The sequence below is a fragment of the Lynx rufus genome, unplaced genomic scaffold (assembly GCF_022079265.1).
Source record: "Lynx rufus isolate CCGP_SWC_20201006 ecotype Redwood Valley unplaced genomic scaffold, mLynRuf1.p SCAF_7, whole genome shotgun sequence".
NCBI classification, from domain to species: domain Eukaryota; kingdom Metazoa; phylum Chordata; class Mammalia; order Carnivora; family Felidae; genus Lynx; species Lynx rufus.
Genome location: NW_025814889.1, coordinates 77346682 through 77372667, shown reverse-complemented (window position 1 = coordinate 77372667; position 25986 = coordinate 77346682). Strand labels below are relative to the sequence as shown.

Genomic DNA, 25986 nt, shown 5'->3' with positions numbered 1-25986 from the left:
CTGTCCTATCAACATTCACTGTCTTATCAAGAATATGGGGAAGTGGGAAATAAACAGGTAAAATAATCAGAAGAGAAACACTTTAAGTTCAGTCCCACAAACCACGAGCTGAAACCAAGAGTTGGACGCTTAACCAACTGAGCCACCCAGGTGCACCTCATATACTGTTTTTAAGAAGGCAAGAAGAATATATTTTAGAATGCTCTCCACTAAAGTGCTTTTATGGATCTAGAAATGTTTATTTTTGTTCCTGGCAGCTGAAATTTTTAATATAAAATATATTAACAGAGCAGAACCCATTTTAACACTGATATTTTGAAATATAGTGTCTGGGGGCACCTGGGTGGCTCAGTCAGTTAAGCATCTGACTTAGGTCATGATCTCGTGGGGTTCATGAGTTCAAGCCCCGCATCGGGCTCTGTGCTGACAGCTCAGAGCCTGAAGCCTGCTTCAGATTCTGTGTCTCCCTCTCTCTGCCTCACCCCTGCTCGCACTTTGTCTCTCTCTGTATCTCAAAAATGTATAAATGTTAAAAAAATTTTTTGAAATGTAATGCCTGGGATTGTAAACTGAAGTTTTAAACCAACCTAAATTCTTTTGATAATCCATTTCACAGAAGAGCTATACTGAGTTCTTAGTATTTTCACACCTTGCTTCAGAATCAACAAACTATAGCCCATGTCTGTTTATAAGCAGTTTTATCAGAACATAGCCATGCCCATCTGTTTACATACTGCCTTGTAGATGCTTTCACACTGTAAAGGTACACGGAGTAATTAGAGACTGATGGTCCTCAAAGTGTAAAATATCTACTATCTGGCCCTTTATAGAAAAAGCTTACCAACTCCCAGTCTATAATAAAAGCTAACATTTAAAGGTTTGTTTCTGTGCATACAGAAGTTTTCATATGTTATTTACTCCTCACAACAATCCTACAAAGTCAGCAGTAACACTTTCAACTTATTATAGAAAAGGAATCAGAGACATGGATTATTTTATGCAGCCACACAGAGGCAGGGAATGGCAAGAGGCAGAATTCAAACCTAGATCTGTCTAACTCCACTGGTTCTCAATCAGAAAAGATTATGGGGAAGGAAGGAAGGAAGGAAGGAAGGAAGGAAGGAAGGAAGGAAGGAAGGAAGGAAGGAAGGAAAGGGAAAGAAAAGGTTATGAAAATTCTCCCAAGACTGTTAGGAGGAAAGCAATCAGAATTAATAATGTAGTTTAGGAACATCTAAATGCTTCAGGAGGTATAGTCAGCAGCTAGATAATAGTTCTTTAAAAAAAAAAATCACTTGCCAACCATAAGAGACGCTTAAATACAGAGAACAAACTGAGGGTTGCTGGCAGGGTTTTGGGTGGGGGGATGGGTTAAAAGGATGATGGGCATTAATGAGGGCACTTGTTGGATGAGCACTGGGTGTTATATGTAAGTGATGAATCACTAAATTCTACTCCTGAAATCATTATTATACTATATGTTAACTAACTCGGATTCAAATTAAAAAAAAAATCACTTGCTTTCACGTACATGATTCTGCAAAAAGTCCCTCCAAATTAAGTTTTCAGCCATTCATCAGAGAAATAATTTAAAACGTAGTCCAATTACCTTTAAATAGAGAACAAAAAAGATAAAAGGGCTATTCTTATTTGCATTGTCACATGATCTATAGAGAAAGGAAATCAGATTAGTACCCATGAGCTACTGTGCCTGTAAGTATGCACAGAGAAATTGGTTTGACTTATAGAGTACTAAGTTTAAAACACTAGCTTTGTATTACTTTGGGGGGTAAGGTGTCACAGTAAATATATATTTGAATTACCCATCATGGATTATTTTTTAAATTAAATAAATAGATCTTCTAGGACTGACCAAACCACCCTGCTCTGAAACACAGGGCTTCTGAATTAGACAGCTAATGATCCAAAAGATGAAAAGAATGAGCATGGATTCTCATTTCACAAAGGATGGACCAAAGGTTTATGTATTTTTTTATCATCCTCTCCTGCTTTTACTTTGTATTTTTCAATGTAATTAATTAGGAGAAAGAAGATAAGATAGGTTAAAAATAAAAATTGTTTCAAAAAAAAATGACAGACCAGTGATAGGGGAACAAGGAGTTGATACATTTGAGGAAAAATTAAAGAGAATGAACATTTCCACTCAGGATTATCTAGGCGTTATCAGAGATCAAATCACAAGGAAATGTAACAAAAATACAGACATCTGATGAAACTGACAGTCAGATGACATTTAGCAAGCGATCTACTGAGCTGGTACAAAAAACAAAACAAGCAAAAAAAAAAAATAAAACAAAACAAAACCAAAAAACCCCACACAAAACAGGCCTCACAACACTCTATTCACCAAGCAACATTACTATGATGCTCTGCACTGTTTATCTCAGTTCTTTCAGGAATTTAGTCATCCAAGCAGACCAGGTCCTTTTTGGGTCTAAAACCAAGACAATCATTTTGTTGTAGCTTGTCAGAAATGGAACCAGAAGGTCAATTTGCAGTTTCAGTAAATGCCTGACAAGTTTATTCAGTGAGCATTCCTCAAGTGCCCACAAAGCGCAATGCCGCAAAAACATGGATTTCTGACAGAACCTTGGCTCAAGTGTGCAATATACCTGGCTTCAAGTTCAAGAGAAGTTATTAAAAAAAAAGAAAGAAAGAAAAGAAAAAAACAAAATGAATTCTTTTTTTTTTTAATTTTTTTAACGTTTTTTATTTATTTTTGAGATAGAGAGAGACAGAGCATGAACAGGGGAGGGGCAGAGACAGAGGGAGACACAGAATCGGAAGTAGGCTCCAGGCTCCGAGCCATCAGCCCAGAGCCCGACGCGGGGCTCGAACTCACGGACCGCGAGATTGTGACCTGAGCCAAAGTCGGATGCTCAACCGACTGAGCCACCCAGGCGTCCCCAAATAAAATGAATTCTTAGGAATTGAATTTCTTTAAGTATAACAGGGGAGCTTAATAATGAAACTGTAAATAGTCCTTTTTTTTTTTTCCTTAGATAATCTCTACATCCAATGTGGAGCTCAAACTCACCACCCTGAGTTTGAGTAGCATGCTCTTCTGACTGAGCCAGGCAGGCGCCCCTGTAAATAATCCTTTTGATTGTAAATAATCACTCTCCAATCTGTATGAATTTTATAAAGTTGTATTCCCATGTACTGGAGCTTGTTTTTTAAAATATAATATCTATAAATATATTTTACACGTGCATTGAAAAAACTGGAAGCAAATACAGTAAAATGTTAACAGCAATGGTCTCTAGGGGATGAGATTCTGAATGTTTTATATATTTTTCTATAGGGTTTACTGGGATGCTATAATTTAGAAAACTCACCTTTTTCAGAATATAAAAATAATATATGTTCATTATAGAACATCAAGAAAATAGTTAAGTATAAAGAAGAAAATTAAAATAATATGGGATCTTCTTAATTCAAAGATCATACTCCATTGAATAGATTCTGACCAAAATAAGTTAAAATTAATATTCAGTTTTCAGCTTTTTAGATAAATTATGACTCTACCAGCAGGATTTTCCAATCTTTTAATTGGAAAATCATGTCTCCTTTCCCAAAAGTAACTGACAAGTCAATACATATTTGGGAGAGGGAGGACACTATGTCCTGGCTGGATTAAAATAATTTTGGAAGTCTATTCCCACCTTAGCTTACTTGCCAGGGCAACAATTTGTCATGGAAGGGATACGGAACAATGTACTTCAGGCCTCCTCAAAGTGAAGGGGGGGGGGTCAGGGAACAGGGGAGCACAGCAGGGCATTATTTGACAACATGTCCAATGTCAGTGGGGGCAGGCAAGATGCTGCTTAAAGGTGAATCATTCCCTGGCCAGGGTTTCACACTCCAACAGATCTCAGGAATTACCTGGGGCCTGAAAATAGAGATTTCTAGATTTTGAATAAGATGTGCACAGTTTCACTATCACAGTAAGAAACTAAAAGCAAAGATAGAATGCATTACATGTATCAACATAATAAGATATTACACATCACAAAAAAATTAAAAATATGCTGACTGCAGACATGTGAGATAGTCTAAATGAAATCATGTCAAGTGATAAAAGAACACAAAATACTATGCCCATAATGTGATTACAAGTGTGTATGTAAAAACTACTTATATACGCTTATAAGGATCAAATAGGACATAAAATCCCAGAAGTAGCTTGAATGAGGCACTCTGTAGTTCTTTACCATTTCATTCTTTTGTTAACAGAGTTAGGTATAAATCAAAGTAATTTAAAAAAACAGTAAATACAGATAAGTGAGGGAACAAGAGCTGTGGACCTCACAAATCAAGTCTTTGTCAAAATTCCTAAATTCAAGTATGAAACATACTTGACATTCAAAGAAAAAGATTATTCTCTAATTACTACACAATGACTATCAGTTTGAGGGTTCCTGATATTTTGGTCAGTTGTACAGCATATCCACTAGGGGTCGCCATTATGTTTAAACAGTGATGATTTAGATTTAATAAATTTCAGAAAAACCACAGATTTTAATTTATTCTACAACACAAAGCCTTCCTTCTCAATGATTAACACATAATTTATTGTTCTTTGGCAAAGAAAGTCTTCCATGATGCCATTGTTTGAACAGAGTCACTAACAGTGATAACTTGAAAAAGAAGGCATGCAAAATTTCCATTCAGAAAGATGGAAGAAAGCCAATCTCAGCTTCTTATCTTTCAACTCTGCCTATGATTTAACAGATATTCTCACCTGTAAGAGTAACATAGTAGAGCACGATGTGCTCTGAGAACCAAATAACATAATAATGCTACTTTCTAGAGTAAACAGAGCATGTTCACTCTTGGTGCTGGTGTTCAGAGAAGAAATTAAATAAGTGATCACCAATTCACGTATATCTTTTACACTGCGTTATGTACTGAGAAGGAAAAAAACCTTTGGGCTTTCTAACCCCAAAGCATGGGCAATTTAGTTTGTATTACAGTTTCAGGGAAGGTCTGTTAAGAGGAGACAGTGATGTAGGCTTTCGGTACGCAGAGAGAAGAAAAAGACACTTTCTACAAAAGCATGGTATTTGCAGAAGTCCAGTAAGGGAGAAAAACCTTGACAAGAGTAAGAAAGACTGGTAGGCACAGTGAAAGAGATGGAGCAATACAAAACGAGGCTGGAAGAAAAGCTGGGTCAGGTCACTCTTTGAAGGGATTTAAACGGGAAATGATAGCATAACAATGATAATAACGTTTCTACAGCTCTTTAAACTTTCATAACACCATCTCATTTTAGCTTCACAATAACATTATCTGATAGACACCATTAAGGAAGCAGAACACCCATCACAGATTAAATTCATTTTTCTATACTGAGAGAATGCCAATAATCACCTTGAATCACTTGGGAAATCTTCCCTTTAGAGCAAAAGTACCCTCAGCCTGCCTTACAAGGATGAGTGATAAACCTCACTGCATGGGGAAAGGGAGGAAAGAATGAGTGTTTGCATCTGGAGTCTGGAAAAGGGGTCACCTTCCTGATTCCTAGGGGTGGATTCTTGGAGAAAGGAGGGTTAGGGGTTCTGGGTCTGTGAAGTGGCAGGTGTCTGAAAAGATTCTGCCCCAGAGCTTCCTGGGCCACCTGGCACAAAGAGAACGGTTGAGCACAGAGCTGAAAGAGCACAATACCAAGAGCTCTGTCCTGAGAGGTCAGCTGGGGGTTCTTGGCTGAGCTGAGCAGAGACAAGCTCCTCCACCGAAGCATGCTTAGCAGTGGGTCAGTATCACTGGTCACAAGGTGAGGACCAGTGTTTAAAAGAACCCCATGAGGCGCTGAAAAGCAGCAGCAGACTATGTACGGGCTCTTCCCTTTGGAGGGTGGAAGCGGTCCTGACTACCTCTCCTGTGCTAGCTACCTCCCGCGGGGTCCTTGAACAATTCAGAGAAGCCCCCAGACGAAGACAGTGGACTTCCTTCCGATAAGGGACGGGGAACAGATATGACTGCAATGTGTGTCCACTCCAGACTCATACTATCAAACCTAGCAAATGAAAGAGCAGCACTGGGACTGGAATAAAAAATTCCAAGTTCTTTCCATTAGGATGTGACCCTCATTCGGGAAGGAACTTTTAAATCAAAATGGCACAGGTAAGATAGATCCCACCCGTGCCCCTCCACACCCACACACACAAAGAGGCATGCTGCCTACTTAATATTTATATAGTTGGAAATGTTCTGTAGCATTCCAAAATGCCCTTCCTGATTTCAATAGGTGGGGTTTTTTTTTAATTTTTTTTTTTTAACGTTTATTTATTTTTGAGACAGAGAGAGACAGAGCATGAACAGCGGAGGGGCAGAGAGAGAGGGAGACACAGAATCTGAAACAGGCTCCAGGCTCTGAGCGGTCAGCACAGAGCCCAACGTGGGGCTCGAACTCACGGACCGTGAGATCATGACCTGAGCCGAAGTCGGACGCTTAACCGACCAAGCCAGCCAGGCGCCCCTCAATAGGTGGTTTTAAGTTCACGTCCTTTTGAATTTTCATAGTACGTTGTTTAGAACTCCCTTACAATGCTAATTTTACTGTATCTTTTATAAGCCTCATTTGTATACCTGTCTTATCTCTCCTACTACAGCATAAATAACTCGAGGCACAGTCTGGTCTTAATTCATTTTGTATCTCCTGCAGTAATTGGCTCTGGGTTTCATAGTGTAGGTACCCCAAATTTTGGCTGAAATAAATAATTAAGATCTTATATGTCTCTTCAGCTCCACCAGTGATAGCGAGTGGCTGGGAAAAACCGACAAAAATGAAAAGATACCAATTTTTTTAAAGCACGTGGTTAAATGTTAATCTGAGAAGCCTGCTTATTTGTGTATCTCTAAGCTATACAAGTGTTATGCAAAAAAAAAAAAAATGCCTTTCACAATTTTCATGCTTATGCAAGGTCATTAAGAAACTTAGAGAAAAATAGGGTCACAGACTATCCTCAAGAGGGGTTATCAGAGGCTTCAGAGCAACAGCACAATACCAGGTTTTCTTTGGCTTCATTTTAACTCGCTCATATACACAATCTCAAAGGCAGGGCTGAACAGAGAAGGCGATCGGTGATGCGAGCGGCATGGAGCCGTGGGCAAACGCAGTAAGGTATACAGACAGGAGAACTGGTGAGCAAATATCCTCTAGCAAAATAAGCAGTGATCACAAAAGAAATCCAAGTTTGGGAAAAACCTCTGGGACGTCTTACCAGGACAAGCTAGAGAAAGTCAACACATAACCGAATTCATAAACTGATAGGTCTTATCCCCAAAAGGGCAGTAGGTGAGGGACCGGGGAAAAAATGATGTGCAAACCTAGACCAGGAGGGGACATGGAAAAGGTGAGATTCTATTCTAAAGCCAAGAGACAAACACAATTAAATGAAGTGAAAGACAGTGGGACAAATGCTAAGGATGAAGAAGGAAAACACATACACAAAGGTCGCAAACAATCTGAAATACAGGAAGACAGAATGGACTGTTTACATCAATGGCATCAAAAATAGAAGCTGTAGTGATGCCCTAAAGCAAGAAACGCGGGCCCCAAAGAAGATGCCACTACTGAGCTTCAAGGGCAATTTTAAAGAGTGGAGAGGGCAGACCCACCCGAAGGAGGGAGGCCTCCCAGTTTGAACACGTGAACCAGACTGTTTTGGAGACCGTATGATCAGCTTGCTGGTGAACACTGAAAACGAAGTACTAAGGTCTTTGAGAGATCTTTTAGTTTGATAGAAATTACCTTTGTACAAATTTTGAATAATGCTTACATAAAAATGTTAGGATAAAGAATCCTGAGGGGCATCTGGGGGACTCAGTTGGTTGGGTGTCCGGCGTCTGACTCCTGATTTTGGCTCCGGTCATGATCCCAGGGTCATGGGATAGAGCCCCATATCAGGCTCCACGGAGCGTGGAGCCTGCTTAGGATTCTCTCCCTCCCTCCCTCTGCCCCTCTCCCCTGCTTGCGTACGCTCTCTCTAGAATAAAAAAATAAATAGAAATAAAAAAAGAACTCTGATTAAAGATGGCAGACTGAACACTTCTATCTATCCCTACTCCTTCCCAAAATGCCACCAGAACGATGATGAAGACCTGCAGCAGAACAAGATAAAAGTTCAGATCCACGCAGGAAGAGAGACAGCACCGAGAGCTGTCTCTGCAAAAGTAATAATAAAACCAATGGATAATTCTAAGAAAAAGAAAAAAAAAAAGAGCCCATAATCCTAGTAAAGCAAATGGCTTAGCTGTGAATATTTATGGGATGATAATAATCTGAGCACTGAATTTCCTCAGCTGCTGCTAAGGTGCTTGGTCTTCCGAGGAAGCTAAGGCCAGGCTGGGGTGAGGCCCTCACTTCGTTGGGCGACTATCCACTCAGCACTCACCCGCGCCATTGCCTCCGTCTTGGACCCTGCCTGCATCTGCTTGGCCCTCATCCTACACGATGATGAGGTGACTGTCACAAAGAAGATCAATGCCTTCATTAAAGCAGCCGGCATAAATGCCGAACCTTTCGGGCTGGGTTTGTTTGCAAAGGCCCTGGCCAATGTCAACATGGAGAGCCTCATCTGCAACGTAGGGGCTGGTGGACCTGCACCAGCAGGAGGTCCCGCTCCAGTACCACGGCTGCACCAGCTGAGGAGTAGAAAGCAGAAGCAAAGAAAGAAGAATCAAAGGAGTCTGATGATGACATCAGTTTTGGTCTTTTTGACTAAACCTCTTCTGTAACCTGTTCAGTAAAAAACTGAACTCCTTAAAAAAAAATGTAAGCACTGAATGCCAGTTTAACAACAACAGTAATATATTATGCATACTGCTCGAATGAGTTTGAGATGGGAGATGTGAAGGAAGGGGTAAAGGGGAAAAGGGAGTGTGTGGTGTCTATGTAGTTGAGAGACTAATATGTAAGAGAGGAAGATTCTGATCTTTTATAGTAGGAAATAAATAATGCCTCAAATTGAAAAAAAAAAAAAGTCAAGAAATAGTGATAAAAATGTAACTTAGAAACACAGAGGTAAATATCAGAAGAAAGAGTTAAACGAGTTGAAAGAATCTAGGGAAGAAGACACTGCCCGTTTTTGTTGTTAGAAACCTTGTAGTCCTATTTGACTATTTAAAATAGATTCATTAATTTCATTTGAAAATAAAAATTAATTAAAGAGAAATGCCAAATCTCACATGAAAACCAAAATCCTCTGCACAGTCTCCTGGAGCTGGAGCAGGTCTAAATTAAAAGATTTACTGAGGGCGGAGACAAGCTGACAGGATCATCACTCTCATCAGTATAGTAAACCATTTCTTTCATTCCTTGACAACTTTCATCTTCACAGATGTTTACTAAAAGAGATACTGGAAATTCTAAATGCCCTTTCTGTTCAGTTCCACAAACATTTCTAGAACATATACTGTATGTCAGGCCCTAATACTAGAAACTGAGGACATGAAGAATAAAATAATGAAAAAAGAATTTTCCTGATTTTAAAGACTTTAAGAGTCTAGTAGGAGAGTAAGACACATGAATAAACCATAGTCAATGGGACAGTCAGAGAGAACTTTTTAAAAATGCAGCTCAGATAAAGGAAGTGGGAACTGTTTTTGATAGGGCTGGTCCAGGAGGCTTCTCTGTGGCAATCTAGTTGAACAAACTGAGTAGGGTGAGGGAGTAAGCCAGGACAGGGGAGGTCCCAAGCAGACTCATCAGCCTTGTCCGATGCTGTCTCCTGGTGTCTCCATAGTACTTGGAACCCTAGATGCGCTTAGTAAATACGTGCTGTCCTAAGGTTCTGTCTCTGTATCATTAAACTCTTTTCTATGAAAGCTGGCTGAAGTATCAGTTACTTATATCCAAAGTATTTTGATTTAAGAAGAGACCCAGGGTCAGTCCAGGGAAATTGCTTCTCCTTACATAAAATCTTCCATTTTCCTACAATTCTAAGAGTGACCAAGAGTGACTAATTTACAGAGGAGTTAGAGCACCTGTGGTTTCAAATGTCAATTCTTTGGACCATGCCAAAAGAGTTAATTTCTGGTCCTTTCTCCCTGGACATCTGCTAACTGAGGTGTGGGAGAAGCTCTATATCCAGGCCCAGTAGTTTCCATACTAAAAGATGTGCTATCTGGGGCGCCTGGGTGGCGCAGTCGGTTAAGCGTCCGACTTCAGCCAGGTCACGATCTCGCAGTCTGTGAGTTCGAGCCCCGCGTCGGGCTCTGGGCTGATGGCTCAGAGCCTGGAGCCTGTTTCCGATTCTGTGTCTCCCTCTCTTTCTGCCCCTCCCCCGTTCATGCTCTGTCTCTCTCTGTCCCAAAAATAAATAAACGTTGAAAAAAAATTAAAAAATAAATAAATAAATAAATAAAAGATGTGCTATCTATGGGCCATTCATTGCAGAGAGGCTATGGCTCAGAATGAGTAGATGTGAACCTGCCAAAGCTTCGTTTCTCCCATGACTTTCAATGTGAGAGATTCTTGAGTCTCTGAGTACGATCTAAACCTTTATCAAGATACCTATTTTTCATATAACATGGCTCTTCATTTATCAGATAAAAATCTGGTTTTTGTTTAACTACAGAAACCACAATCGGTTCCAATGTTGAGAGATTTAAGTAATGTGACACATCAGATTTTTGTCATATAGTGACTTTAGAACCTAACCCCTATGATACCACTGAACTATACCATGCTTATTATTAACCCATATTGTCCTTACTCAAATTTCCACTATTTAATTTCTTTTCTTTTCTTTTTAAAACAATTATTTATTTTTGAGAGAGTGCAAGTGGGGGAGAGGCAGAGAGAGGGAGACCGAGGATTCCAAGCAGGCTGATGTGCAGCAAGCCCAATGTGGGGCTCAAACTCATGGACCCCAAGACAATGACCTGAGCTGAAGTCACACACTCAACTGACTGAGCCACCCAGGTGCCCCTCCACTATTTATTTATTTATTTGTTTGTTTGTTTATATTTTTTAACGTTTTTTAAAAAATTTATTTTCAAGAGAGAGAGAGGGAGAGACAGAGCATGAGCATGGGAGGGGCAGAGAGAGGAAGAGACACAGAATCCAAAGCAGGTTCCAGGCTCCGAGCTGTCAGCACAGAGCCCGACGCGGGGCTTGAACTCAGACTGTGAGATCATGATCTGAGCCGAAGTCGGACGCTCAACCGACTGAGCCACCCAGGCGGCCCCGCCCCTCCTCTATTTAATTTGTAAGTATTTTCCTCAACCTTGTGTTCTCTTGCACATTTTTCCATTCTCCTGCTATGTTGTCAATTTTTTTTAATCTTATTTCAAAGATTTATTTAACATTTGAATAAAGAAATCTAAAATATACATAAATAAGGGAATCCAAGATAATTTCAACTCCAAATAAATTCCACACAGAAAATCATTCGCTAAATTTTTAGATAAACAAAAGAGATTAGTGAAGAATACCACTTTTATACACTACACTCAAGTAGCTACCTTCACAATGAAGCTTCTTGCCATTAAATTAATGAGATCTCACAAGGTAACAGAAAGAGTTCAGAAGATGTTATCCTTCCAAAAGAAGATTTAGGAAATTCTTAGAGAAAATATTAAAATAAATTTTATTTCACTTAATTCTATATGAGACATTAATATAATTTAGTAAGTTTAAAACATGCATTTCAATGCTGTTCAAAGAAATCAAACTAAAGCTTTCTGCAAAATCTACAAAGATATCTGCGGTAAATACTCCAAGGGGTAATCTCTTCTTTTGCTACAGAACCTATATGATATAGATTATCCAGTCCTACATACAATCCCATTTTGGGACAGATATGAATAGATCCAAGATCACAGGTGGGCCAAGTGATAAGCACAAATGCAGAGAATTCCCCACTAAGAAACCCTCCCTAAAGTATGTAACTACTACCAGACGGACTGTAGGAAGAAGGAGATTAAAATGAGAGGAAGGAGTGAGATGTATGAAGAAACAGCAGGCAAAGAATAAAGTACTGTTAGCTACATAAGACAGTAACTGATAATTGAGGGGGTCTGTAAACAAGGTGGTACTAAAACATAAGATCAAGAGTAACCGTAGTTGGTAGTGAAGCATTTTTAAAGTACTTGTGTTGTCTGGGAGGAGACTTAAGATGTCTAATAACTCTAGACAGCTTAGACTGTTTAAAAAACCTTAGGATAAAAAACACTACAGGGACAATGACAGTTACTCATAATAAAAGGAACAATTCACAAAGAAGACATAGTAATTCTTACTTCATGTGTACCTAGTAACATAGCTTTTTTTTTTTACTTTATAAACTTTATATTTTAATCATTTTATTTTTTTCATCATGATGAGTGTACTGTTTAATTCACATCCCTTATTTCCCCAATTCCTCCACCTACCTCCCCTTTGGAAACCATCAGTTTGTCCCTATAGGTAAGAATCTGTTTCTTGGTTTCTGTGTGTCTTTTTTTCTTTGCTCATTTGTCTCTTAAATTCTACATACGAGTGAAATCATACGGTATTTGTCTTTCTCTGACTGACTTATTTCACTTAGCATTATACTCTCTAGCTCCATCCATGTTGTTGCAAATGGCAAGATTTCATTCTTTTTAATGACTGAATAATATTCCTGTGTGTGTGTGTGTGCACATGCGCATGCATGTGTGTATCACATTTTCTTTATCTGTACATCTACCAATGGACACTTGGACTGCTTCCATAATTTGGCTATTGTAAAAAATGCTGCTATAAACATAGGGGTGCATATATCCCTTTGAATTAGTGTTTTTGTATTTTCGGGGTAAATACCCAGGAGTGTTGTTGCTAGATCATAGGGTAGTTCTATTTTTTATTTTCCATCCTGTTTTCCACAATGGCTGCACCAATCTGCATTCCCACCAACAGTGCAAGAGGGTTCCTTTATGTCTACATCCTCGTCAATGCTTGTTGTTTCTTGTGGTTTTGATTTTAGCCATTCTAATAAGTGTGAGGTGATATCTCATTGTAGTTTTGATTTGCACTTCCCTAATCATCAGTGATATTGAGTATTTTTCATGTGTCTGTTGGCCATCTGGATGTCTTCTCTGGATCGCTTCTCCGCCTTTTGGCTAAGATCAAGTGTGGATGTCTTCTTTGGAAAAATGTCTGTTCGTGTCTTCTGCCCATTTCTTTAAAAATTTTTAAAAATGTTTTATTATTTATTTTTGAGAGAGAGAGACAGAGTCTGAGTGGGGGAGGGGCAGACAGAGAAAGGGAGACATAGAATCCGAAGCAGCTCCAGGCTCTGAGCCTGATGCAGGGCTTGAACTCATGAACCGCAAGATCATGACCTGAGCCAAAGTCAGACACTTAACCAACTGAGCCACCCAAGCACCCCTCTTCTCCCCATTTTTAATTGGATTATTTGGTTTTTGGGTATTGACTTGTATCAGTTCTTTATACATTTTGAAGACTAACCCTTTATCGGATATGTCATTTTCAAGTATCTTCTCCCATTCAGTACGTTACCTTTTAGTTTTGTTGATTATTTCCTTCACCATGAAGAAACTTTTTATTTTGATGTAGTCTTAACAGTTTATTTTTGCTTTTATTTCCCTTGCTGCAGGAGACATATCTAGAAAAATGTTGCTATCGCTGACGTCAGAGATTACTGCCTGTGCTCTCTTCAATGATTTTTATGGTTTCAGGTCTCAAATTTAGGCCTTTAATCCATATTGAGTTTATTTTTGTATAAGGCGGTCCAATTTCATTCTTTTGCATGTTGCTGTCCAGTTTTCTCAACACCATTTGTTGAAGAGACTATCTTTTCCCATTGTATATTCAGTTCTCATTCATTGAAGATTAATTTCCCATATAATTGTGGGTTTATTTCTGGGTTTTTTGCTCTATTCCACTGATCTATGTATCTATTTTTATGCCAGTACCAAACTGTTTTAATTACTACTGCTTCGTAATATAACATGAAATCTGAATTGTGATACCTCCACAGTTTTTTCTTTCTCAAGATTGCTTTGGCTAGTCTAAGTTTTTTATGGTTCCATACAAATTTTAGGATTGTTTGTTCTAGTTGTGTGAAACTGCTGTTGGCATTTTTGATAGGGATTGCTTTTTAAGCCATTTAAAAAATATTTAAAAAATATTAATTCTGGGGCACCTGGGTGGCTCAGTGAGTTGAGCGTCTGACTCTTGATTTCAGCTCAGGTCCTGTTCTCATGGTTTTGTGGTTTTGAGCCCTGCGCTGGGCTCTGCACTGATGGCACGGAGCCTGCTCAGGATTCCCTCTCTCCCCCTCTCTCTCTGCCCCTCCCCCGCTTGAATTCTCTTTCCCTCTCTCAAAATAAATAAAGTTAAACAAATTAAAAAATATATAAAAATAAAAAAATATATTAATTCTTCCAACCCATGAGCATGATTCCATGCTCTTTTCATTTCTTTGTGTCATCCTGAATTTCTTTCCTCAGTGTTTTACAGTTTTCAGAGTACAGGTCTTTTATCTCTTTGGTTAAGTTTACTCCTAGATATTTTATTGGTTTTGGTACAATTGTAAATGGGGCTGTTTTCTTAATTTCACTTTCTGTTGCTTCATTATTAGCGTATAGAAATGCAACAGATTTCTACACATTGATCTTGTATCTTGTGAGTTTACTGAACTCATTTATCAGTCCTAGTAATTTTTTGGTGGAGTCTTCAGGGTTTCTACAGAGAGTCTCCTGCCATCTGTAGGTAGTGAGAGTTTTATTTCTTCCTTACCAATCTGGATTCCTTTTATTTCTTTATGTTGCCTAATTGCTGTGGCTGGGACATCCAGTAATATGTTGAATAAAAGTGGTGAGAGTGGACATCCTTGTCTTGTTCTTGGTACTGTCGCTTTAAAACATATAAAGCAAAACTTGACAGAACTACAAGGAAAATTGACAAACACACAGTCATGGTACAGATGTTTCAATATAGTTCTATTAGAAATGACAGATCAAACTGTCAGAAAGTTACTAAGAATAGAAAAGATCTGAAAAATGCAATTAATTCTTTGAATTAATGGGCCAGAACCATCCATTTAACAAATAAAACACAAATGGAAGAGTTACAGAGATTTACTAAATACTAGCCAGGTCGTAACAAATAACGAAGATTTGATTTTGTATAAGCATGTTTTGTGACCACAGTGAAATTACGAAACACTTAACTTAGGAAACAAGGCAGAAAAATCTAACGCATCCAACTCAGGAAATGCAGAAAGAGTACAAAAGAGTAAACGAAAAGTACAAGGAAGGAAATACATATGGAAGCCTAAAATAATAGACAGCTCTTTCTGCCCACGGGTTCTGTCCCCATGCTTTAATAAAACCACCTTTTAGCACCGGAAAAAAAAAAAAAAAAAAAAAAGAGGAAGCCAAAAATAATAAACCAGAAAATAAAGACATACTTTAAAAGTTTCAACAAAACCAAAAGCTTATTCTTTGCAAAGACAAAAATTTTTTTTAAAATATTTTTTAACGTTTATTTATTTTTGAGAGAGAGACAGAGACAGAGACAGAGCATGAACAGGAGAAGGGCAGAGAGAGAGGGAGACACAGAATCTGAAGCGGGCTCTAGGCTCTGAGCTGTCAGCACAGAGCCCGACACAGGGCTCAAACTCAAGAACCGCAAGATTGTGACCTGAACCCAAGTCAGACGCTTAACTGACTGAGCCACCCGGGCACCCCTGGGAAGACTCATCAAAAGAAAAAAGAGATCCAAGTAAATAATGTAAACAAACAGAGGCTTTAAAAATAAAGAGAACATTGTGGACAACTTAGTAAATTTGAAAATATAAACAAAATAGATGATTTCCTAGAAAAAAATTAAACTTGCCAAAAATGAAGAAACAGAAAACTGATAGAACTTGGTGACAGACAAGAGATGAGGAATTAAGGAGATGCTGAGGAGGATCTCTAAGTCTCTAACTTGTTGGGTTTTCAGATGTGAGTCTGATTTACTCAGAAGAAGAAAACAAGAAGAGAAGCGTAAGAGCAGGTTGGATGTCACTGTGGTTGGATTCTTGTTTTTATTTTTTGCTGTGTGTGTGTGTGTGTGTGTGTGTGTGTGTGTGTGTGTACACGTATGAAAGGGTTGGTTGTGGTGGTAGGGATGGTGTGTGTACGTCATCGATTTGACAAATATGTTGAAATGGAGGTTCCTTTAAGCTATATAAATGGAGATGTTAAGTATGTAGTTGGATCTATGGGTCAGAAGCTTAGGAGAGATATGAGTTTAAGATACATATTTTGGAGTTACTTGTATTTAAATGGTAATTAAAGCCACAGGTATGGCTGAAATACTTGAGGGAGATAGAGCGTTGGTTCTCAAAGTGTGGTATCCGGACCAGCAACCTCAACACCACCTGGGAATTCAACAGAAACGCAAATTCTCGACCCACATCCTGGACTTACTGAATCAGAAACCCTGAGAGTGGGGTCCTCCAATCTGTGTATTGACAAGCCCTCCAGCGACTGTGATGCAGGCTGCAGTCTATGAGCCACTGACATCGAGTGAGACATCAAGAAGGCTTGGGCCCTTCCCTTGAAAATCCCAACATTTAACAGAGGAGGACAAGCCGTCAAGGATGACTAGGAGCACCAGCAAGAGGAGAGTAAGAAAATGAAGAGAAGTTTCAAAAGGAGTGTTTCGAGAGGTAGAGTGGTAACTTCCTCTGTGATCTCACTTAAACTAGTTCTAGCAAGGACTGGAACAGGCTGAGAACTGAAGAGTTGAGAAAATTGAGACAGGAAGTACAGACAGCTCGGAGCAGTTTGATCACAAAGGGGAAGCAGAGAGGGAGTAAATGGAAGAGGTTGACAAGGGAGGATTTTTTTTTTTTTTTAGCAGAACAGTAGCAAGCATGATGGACTGCTGAGGGAAGAATCTGGTTGAGAGGGAGAGAGCGACTTTACAAGCGAGCCAGGAACTGGAGGCCATGATTAGGGCACACCAAGGGGGCGGGGCAGCAGGAGCATCTTATACTTACAGACTTTAGAACTGCTGGACAGGGGCGCCTGGGTGGCGCAGTCGGTTAAGCGTCCGACTTCAGCCAGGTCACGATCTCGCGGTCCGTGAGTTCGAGCCCCGCGTCGGGCTCTGGGCTGATGGCTCGGAGCCTGGAGCCTGTTTCCGATTCTGTGTCTGCCTCTCTCTCTGCCCCTCCCCCGTTCATGCTCTGTCTCTCTCTGTCCCAAAAATAAATAAACGTTGAAAAAAAAAATTAAAAAAAAAAAAAGAACTGCTGGACAGGGTGATAATAAAAAGTAGACCAACTTTTTGTTGGCTTTACTACTGCTTTCTAAGTTTTTACAGATACTGCACACCTTTTTTTTTAATTTTTTTTTTCAACGTTTATTTATTTTTGGGACAGAGAGAGACAGAGCATGAACGGGGGAGGGGCAGAGAGAGAGGGAGACACAGAATCGGAAACAGGCTCCAGGCTCTGAGCCATCAGCCCAGAGCCCGACGCGGGGCTCGAACTCACGGACCGCGAGATCGTGACCTGGCTGAAGTCGGACGCTTAACCGACTGCGCCACCCAGGCGCCTCTAGATACTGCACACCTTATTGCCCATACCAGGGGCAGCCCACTCCCACTGCCTTGTCCTTGGTGTCAGGGGATGATAATATAAGGTCTCTGAGAAAGGAAGAGGGAGGGGATCCAAGGCACAGGCGGAAGTCCTGGCCTTAGATAAGAGGAACAGATTACCTTTCTAACCAGAAGGAAGGAGGTAAACATGATGGGCACAGATGCGGCAAGTCTGAAGTCTGAGAGCAGGAAGCCGAAGGAGCTATCATCAAATGGCTTCTATTTTCCGCACGAGATCATCTGCAAGACCCTTCCTACTGTGAAACAGCTATGTTCCATTCTCTTGGCCTACCGCAATTAAATGTCTGATTCGTACTCACTGAACCACCTTCTATTTGTGATCTGGTTCCCCATGTAGGCCTACCCAAGGTGTAAGAATGTGCTGACCACACAGGCTTGAGTATGTCTCAGTGGTTTCTCATAATAAACCGATAAACTGGTTTTTTAACATAATCTGGTTTCTATGTAGCCTGACTACAGATAACAGACAGATCATAGTCCTTTTTTATATTGATCCTATTTCTTATTGACTTACCTTCTCAGGATCCGACTGCTTTTTCACAAAGTGACTAACGTAAATCTCTGGCCCTACAGGGGCATGGGCCAGACCCACATTTAAGCAGCCTCTGTCATGCCCTGCTCAGCAAAAGCTGGCTTTTCATTAGTTGTCACTGGACCCACTTCTACCTCTTCTCTCTCAATTCCTTTTGACATCTGTCTGTTCATTAAGATACTGCTGTCACTGCACTGACCTACTAGTTTTTGCAGGGGGAAATTTCCAAGAATAATATAGGAAATAAAATAAGAGTGAAATATATTGGAACATCACCATTATTCATTTTCTTGTTCTCTTAATCATTCAGTACTTACAGACCATATACCCTGTGCAAGGCTTACTATTAGAACTATGGGGAATACAAAGTCCACAAGGTATTTACAACCCAGAAATAAAAGCAATTAGCTCCACAAAGAGCAGGCTTGAGGAAATAGGACTCTGACTACAGGGGAGGAATTAGAAATAAAGAAAAAATTCCTCATAGTAAAAGTGATTAAAGTAGAAACAGGATATCAAAGGAAATCCTCAAATCTGAGTAACTTGAAAAAAAATATGATGACTTAGAGACAGACAGCCTTGCCTACAGGCAAAGGTTACAGCAAGCCCTTTGGAATTAAGCACACAATGACTCAGGACTGTTTGACATAGAAAGAACCCACCAGTGTCTTTGCAGAAGGAATAAGTGAATTAACAGACAAGTTTATTAGGGTTCTTACCCCCAAATCCTCAGGTACTAATCCTTGAGTTGCCCTGCAGTACTCAATCTGTCTGTTCATCCTTCTTATCTTTGCTGCCCTTGCTCCTCTCCACCACAGTTTGTGCTCCGGCATAAATAAGATGCAGCTTTTCCATGACCTGGAATTTTCTACCAATGAATCATGTCAGCTGTGCACAAACACACTATCACCCAAGCTCTGTGTAAGTGATTTGATGACTTAGGTATTTTAAAAGTGCCTCGCACACAGCAGATGCTCAATTAAGATTCATTTCCTCCTTTCTTTCCTTCCGTTTTTTTTTTTTTCTCTCCCCTGGTAAGGAAGGGAGGGAAAAAACAGGAACCAACAAAAGACAGATCTCCTGTAAGATAGCATTCTTTGGTGTAAAAATACTGAAGAGATTTAAACCACTTCTCATTGCCTACCTTGTGTCTGTGGGATGTAGGGAGACAGGAGTTTTGACCTTTTCTTTTCGTATCCCTTCTGTGTGATGTCCCCTAAAATAGCAAGAAACAGAAATAGGTTATGCATTATTCTTACTCTGCGGTTGTTCACTGTAAAAATAAAATTAATTACAGAGTGTTATAGAATTACCACATAGAGAGTAGGAAAAAAAAATGGATAGTTCTATGCCAAGGATTTTGCTATGTGTGATTTCCCACAGTCTTGGAGCCGACTCCTTGTGGAAAATTGTAGGGCTTGTCTCCACACCAAGCCAGCATAGCAATATGCTGCATACCATGTCAGAGATTCCCGAGTTCCTAGGCACCCCTCGTTTCCTTGGTATTTAAGATAGACCAAAATGGAATGCTGCAAGGCTGGCAGACAAATGATCTCTCCCAAGTTTCAGTCTGACCGCACGAATGCCACTGGCATGGGAGGTACTCTATGGAACCACGCAAAATCAAGAGTCTAGTTCAGGGGAGGAGTCAAGGTTCAGACACTGGGGTGGGATACCTGAAAGGCCTCTCTGCATCTTAGTAGCCATGCTTGAACCAGGGCTGGAATTCTCATATCCCCTCCCCTTGATTCACTGGTTTGTATTATTTATGTACATGTTATGTCCTTTTCACAAGGTTGAATTAAAAAGTATACCTGAAGCACACAAAAATTACACATGCAACAAATGCAGTAAGGATAAACTGATTAATAGAGGAAAAAATGTGTGGTTCAAGTGCCAAGAAATATGCTAGGTATTAAAGAAAGAGTAGCAGATGAATGGGTAGAGAGCAGGGTTAAAAGGAACAGGAAACACAGGAGAACAAAAGTTAATCAAGGGAGAATGAGTAATTCAAAGCTGGGGGAATAAATATATGTTGTGAGGTGACACGGTAGAGCATTGTTTTCTAAAAAAGAACTTTCAGGGGCGCCTGGGTGGCTCAGTCGGTTAAGCGTCTGACTTTTGATTTTGGCTCAGGTCATGATCTCACGGTTGGTCGTGAGACCTGCGCTGGGCTCTGTGTGGAACCTGCTTGGGATTCTCTCTCTCCCTCTCCCCCACCCATGAACCTGTGCACTCTCTCTTAAAAAAAAAAATAAAAAATTTTAAAAAGAATATTTTAATTAAAAAAAAAGTTTAAAGTGAAAATTTAGCATAAAAAGTAAGTTGCACATTAACATTTACAACATTGATGGACACAGATTCGAAACCACGAGTGGTGAATGTCATTTGCCTTTCACCTCAGCACAGGACTGATGGAGTCGATGGTGCGGAGGTAGCAGGGCTCACTGAGGGGCGTAAGCAGGGGAGTGACACAGGCTACACGGTGCAGCAAGTTAGTTCACTCTTCCTGAGGAGAGTGAGATCAAGGGCAGAAGCCAGAGAGACTACCTGTTACCCTTATGCTACTACCTACAGTGATCTGGGCAAGTTAGGAGTAGCTTAAAGACAGTGGTATAAGGGATGAAAAGAAGTGAATAAATTAAGAGAGATATTAGGGAGAAAGACTGGACTGGATGGATATGGGTGAGAAGGTTTCTGGCAGATGGTAGTGCTATTCCATGACAGAGAAATACAGCAAGAAATGCAAGTTTGGCGGGCTAAAGAAAACCGGAGTTGAGCTTAGGAGAGGCCCATGAAACACACAAAAGGACATGTCCAACCAGCAACTGGATATGTGGATCTAGAACTCAGGAAAGAGGAGACAGTTTTGGAACGATCAGGATATAGCTGAAAAATAAACTATTACCATCTTTTTGGAGTAATGTGGCAATTTCTATCAAAATTTTGATTCAGCACCTGCCTTTTTAGAATTTATACAATGACAATATGCACACAGGTGACAAAAATCAAATAAGAATATTACCTGACTCATTCTTTATAATGAAAACACTGGAATGAATCTGGATGTTTACATCATAGACCATCTATACCAGTGGCTTTCAACTGGGAATGATTTTGTTCCCCAGGGGAGAACTGACAACGTCTAGAGATATTTTTGTCACAACCAGACGGAAGGGATGCTACTGGCATTTAAGGGATAGAGGCCAGGGATGCTGCCAAGTGTCCTGCAACGCACAGGACAGTCCCACAATGAAGAATTAGCCAGTCCAAAATGTCAATAGTGTTAAGGATAAGAAACCCTGGTCTACATAATACTAGGCCGGTATTCCAAATGCACTGGCACAGGAAGACATCTAAAATACAGAAAGGGTAAAAACGCAAGTTGCAGAACAGTGAGTATAATAGGATCTAATTTTGTACAAAATAGCAATAGGTATGTTTGCATATATATAGAAAATAGTCTGGAAGGCTATACATACATTAAATAAATGTTTACCCTTTGGGGAACGGGAATATGAGGGGTTTCACTGGTTTTACATACTTTAACAAAGTTTGATTTAAAAAAAACAAGACTGAATGATTTGCATAATCTCAAAAATATTTTTTTCATTAAGAACGAATGGTTCTATAAATATGTATTTGTAAACACAATAAGATGGTCACAGTATATATATATATATGTGTGTATATATATATATATATATATATATATATATATAACACATCACAGTATGTGTGTGTGTGTATATATATATATATGTGTGTGTGTGTGTGTGTGTATATATAACAGGGAAAAAGCAAGATAGTAAACAGTTAACACAGTATATTCAATTTTTTGAATAATAATATTTTTACACATACAAATGTATACATAAAGAAAGTCTGGAGTTTTATGCACCAAAATATTAACAGTGGTTAGCCACGGCTTGCAAAGTTATGACTGATTTTAGCTTCTTGTCCTTTTTGCTTATCTGTATTTTCTTACTTTTCTATAATGAACATCCACTATTTCAAGAAACAATAAATATTCAAAAGTACAATCACAAATACTTATTAGACTATACAAGTTTAATCACAATGGCCCTTCATCTCTGGTCTTCTAGGGCAATAAGGGAAACCCATAGTGCATTTTTTGGAAATAAAAACCAAACCTTGTCAATTAGCAAAGTGAAGGGTTTAGGTAATCTCCAACAATACAAACAACCAACAGAGATGTGGGAGCCTACCAAGGAAAAAGAGGAAATCAAGTCTTTTATTGCAAAAGAAACAATGGAGCATTCTCCTGCCCCATTTCCTCCTCACAAGCTTCCCTACCTCCACTGTACATACACATCCCACTCCCTGAAGGGCACAAAGACCACTTCTGCTGGCTCAGAACACATCTGATAAAGTAAAAGGCCTTTATAAGCTTTCTTCAGGGTTTAGAGTCTCAATCATTCACTCTCAGTAACTGATTGTGGGAAGGACTGGTAGACTTGGGATCTTGGACATTCAACAACGACTAACCATCTTGAGTTTTGAAAAAAGTCAATCAATGGGAGTCTAATTCAGTCATGACAACCAGCTCCATTAGATCCAGAAATGAGCAAAGACATTAAGGAGACCCAGAAGATGAACTGCGATGAGAATGTGAGGACTGTGGTGATGAGCCTTTAAAATGCCCTCCCCTTTTCTATGACCACAAGAACCTGCTCAAAAGCCACCTCCTCTGTGACACCTGCTGCAACTTCTAAGTCACTTCTTCCTGGTGCCCCTTCAACTCTGCACACACTTCACTGATAGCACTTAGCACATCGCTGGCATTTTAATTGTTTACACATCTGTGTTCCTACTAGACTGTGCACTTGAGGGCAGGGATTGTGTCGTGTTCATCTCTGTAGCCCGCCCACAGCCTGGCACAACAGACACTTGCTGAATGAATGACTGAATGAATTAGTAAGGTGGAGGCAGTGAGAGAATAACAAATCAAAGAGACGTGTGTACTTGGGTGGAAAACTGGAAATGGGAGAAACAGCAGTCTTTACGTTAGCAGGAGCTGAAAGGCCCAGGGAGAGAAATCTAGTGAACCAAGTTTTTTGAAACTTGGCAGCTAGACTTCAGAGGTGAAAGCAGCACTCGGCCTGCCTGAAGAGAGGAATACATAAAATCACTGGGCACTAAAAAAAAAAAGTACATAAAATCACTGGGCACGAAAAACTGAAGGAACTCCACCAGATACTGATGGATCCCTTAGCCAGAGGAGGGCAAGACCCAACTGAAGGAATTCAGTTAGCACACATAACTGAGTCTGTTAGTCTACATTTCTGTCATTGCCCACCTTCAGCCTGCCATTCTCACCACCAGTAGTTAACCAGTGTTTGCTGCGCCAAAGCAACATTTTCCAAACACCCAGTTTTTGAGAATCACCTGAAGGACTTGTAAAAATACAAATTCCTGGGCTCCTCCCATGAAGATTCTGACTCACTAAGTCTCGATTAAGACACAGATACTTGCAATTCTAACCAGTGCCTTCCGATGAGTCTTTAAAAAATCAAGCAGGTCTGGAAATCACTGCACTGAAGAATCACGTCTAGAGCATGCTGGGCGGTTCTGCTGACTTAATTCGAGGAGGGGACAGGAGAAGAGAGGAAGAATGTTGTCTTGGTGGTAACAGAACCTCAGGGGAGAGCAGGAACCTCGGGAGCTCGAAGACACTCAGTCACACCATAGGCATTCTTACTCAGGACAGATTTTCTGCCATCTGGCATATAAAACAAAAAGGAGTGCCGTAACTATACCTGTATAAAATTTGCATTAAAACGGCACAGAGCTAAGTTAAACCTGTCGTTCAAGTTTTTTGAGAGCTAAGCAAATAAAGAGAGGATTAGCTTTCCCTTGCCACCAGGGTAATGTTATTTCTCCACCCACATAGGCACACAGAAGAGCAGCCACTCGCAGGGATTCACAGCCCCCCGGCAGGCGTGGAGGCACGCAGCCTGTAAGAAGATGCAGGGACCCACATGACTCCGGACTGCCCAGTTGCTCTGTCACGGTCACGGCTACGATATTGAATAGCTGACACCAGACAAATGGAAAGATACATATGTGAGGCAGAAACTAAGGGGAATACATTCCCAATCTCTCTCCTCGCCTAGCTGGGATCAACGAAAGCAGCTTGGCACAGGCAGCCCAGGAATCATCTTTAAGCAGAGTGAGGAGGGGGCTGGCAAGAGGTGTGTGAGAGCCACTAGCCACACAAGGTCAGCAGTGAGAGGAGGAGGAGTCCTACAAACGGGTCAAGCCGTTTGAATGTATATTTGCACCGGTGAGGTGGTTTGGTGCTGTGGTTAGCACTTCAGAGTTTGTGTTAGACAGAACTACATCTGGAGCACGGCCTTACCATGTCCTGGCTTTTTGGCTCTAGATGGGTTTTACTTGACCCCTTGATAAATCTCGGTGTCCATGTGTGTAAAATGGTTAACAGTAATCTCTGTCTTGCAGTTTTTATGGCGATTTAGACTACCTGGTATGGGGTCTGGGCTATATACAAACTTTTACCGAAAGCCTACTGAAGCCTACTACTGGCCAGGTGAGGATCGGGGCCAGCAGCTATGTTGCAAAGAGAGAAGAGGAAGGCAAGCAACAGTGCTAAGAGTCCATAATTGAGTGCTGTGGGAGAGATGCACACCAGACACAGTATGGAACCCAGAGGAAACATCATGATCTCTGCCCGGGTAGGGAAAGGAAAGCTTTAACAGAGCAGGTGACATTCTGGGTGGGGCCTTTCATTCTACTATCAGAAATATGACATAAACTCCTAATGATGCAGCCACCTAGTGGTTTGCCCTGCGGCTGACTGCTCTATATGGATATGGCCCTGTTTGATGGTTCCTGCACGATTTTACCTGCCAGAGAGAAGCAGAACAATGCACGGTAATTTTCAATTACAATGACCTTGTATGCACCCTGAGCAAAACAAACACGGGGTTTGGGAACTTCTGGAGGGTCACCAAATGGTATGTATGTAGAATCTTGATGGACGGAGAGCAAGGGTTACAGTTTCAGCCATAAACTCTTTCTGCTCCAATGGAAATAAAAAGGTAGGTGCCACCGCAGCCCTGCCTTAAACTCATACCGATTCAGTCAGAGGTGGCAGTGGCTTGGGGGACTTTGGGAGGTCACAAAAACTTTTTTGAGCACCGAATGGATGATATCCAGAGTGTCAAACAAAGAGGAAAGAAAGAGTATCTATGTCTTTAAGAAGTTCCGGTCTAATGGGACGCCTGGGTGGCTCAGGCAGTTGAGCCTCCGATTCTTGAGTTTGTTCACCTCAGGCCATGATCACACAGTTTGTGAGACTGAGCCCCATGTCTGGCTCTGCACTGACAGCGTGGAGCCTGCTTGGGATTCCCTCTCTCTCTCTCTCTCTCTCTCTCCCTCTCTTTCTGTTGCTCTCTGTCTCTCAAAAATATATGAACTTTAAAAAAAAGTTCCCAATTTAAACAAATAATTACAATAAAAGTGGCAAGCGCTACGCTAAAGATCACGTAAAAGATTCTATGGAAACAGAAAAGAGTGGTGATAAAGAACAATAATAACACTCTAAGAATAAGTAAATAACAACAATACTCATCGAGGGCCTACTATGTAGGCTCTCTGTCCCAAGAGCCTCGCAACATACCTTATAAAGTGATATTTTTATCAGTCCCACATAATAGGTGAGGTTACCAAGCCACAAAAAGTTTCAGCTACTTGTCACAGTCATACCCAGTAGGCGCTGTACTCAGGATCTGAACCCAGGCAGTCCTGCCTCCAGGGCCCCTCCTCTTAAATACTACCCTAT

The 25986-nt window shown here is 40.4% G+C and overlaps 1 protein-coding gene and 1 pseudogene across 4 annotated transcripts in view; one reads left to right on the top strand and one right to left on the bottom strand.

Moving 5' to 3' along the window:
• Positions 1 to 25986, bottom strand: part of DIP2B (disco interacting protein 2 homolog B) — a 226551-nt gene that overhangs the window by 99068 nt on the left and 101497 nt on the right. For all 4 annotated transcript variants that reach the window (XM_047066255.1, XM_047066257.1, XM_047066256.1 and 1 more), the window contains exon 2: positions 19306 to 19377. In XM_047066255.1, the coding sequence (XP_046922211.1) occupies positions 19306 to 19377 (72 nt within the window). The remainder of the gene's footprint in view (positions 1 to 19305; positions 19378 to 25986) is intronic.
• LOC124501180 (60S acidic ribosomal protein P1-like) lies at positions 7122 to 8750 on the top strand (annotated as a pseudogene).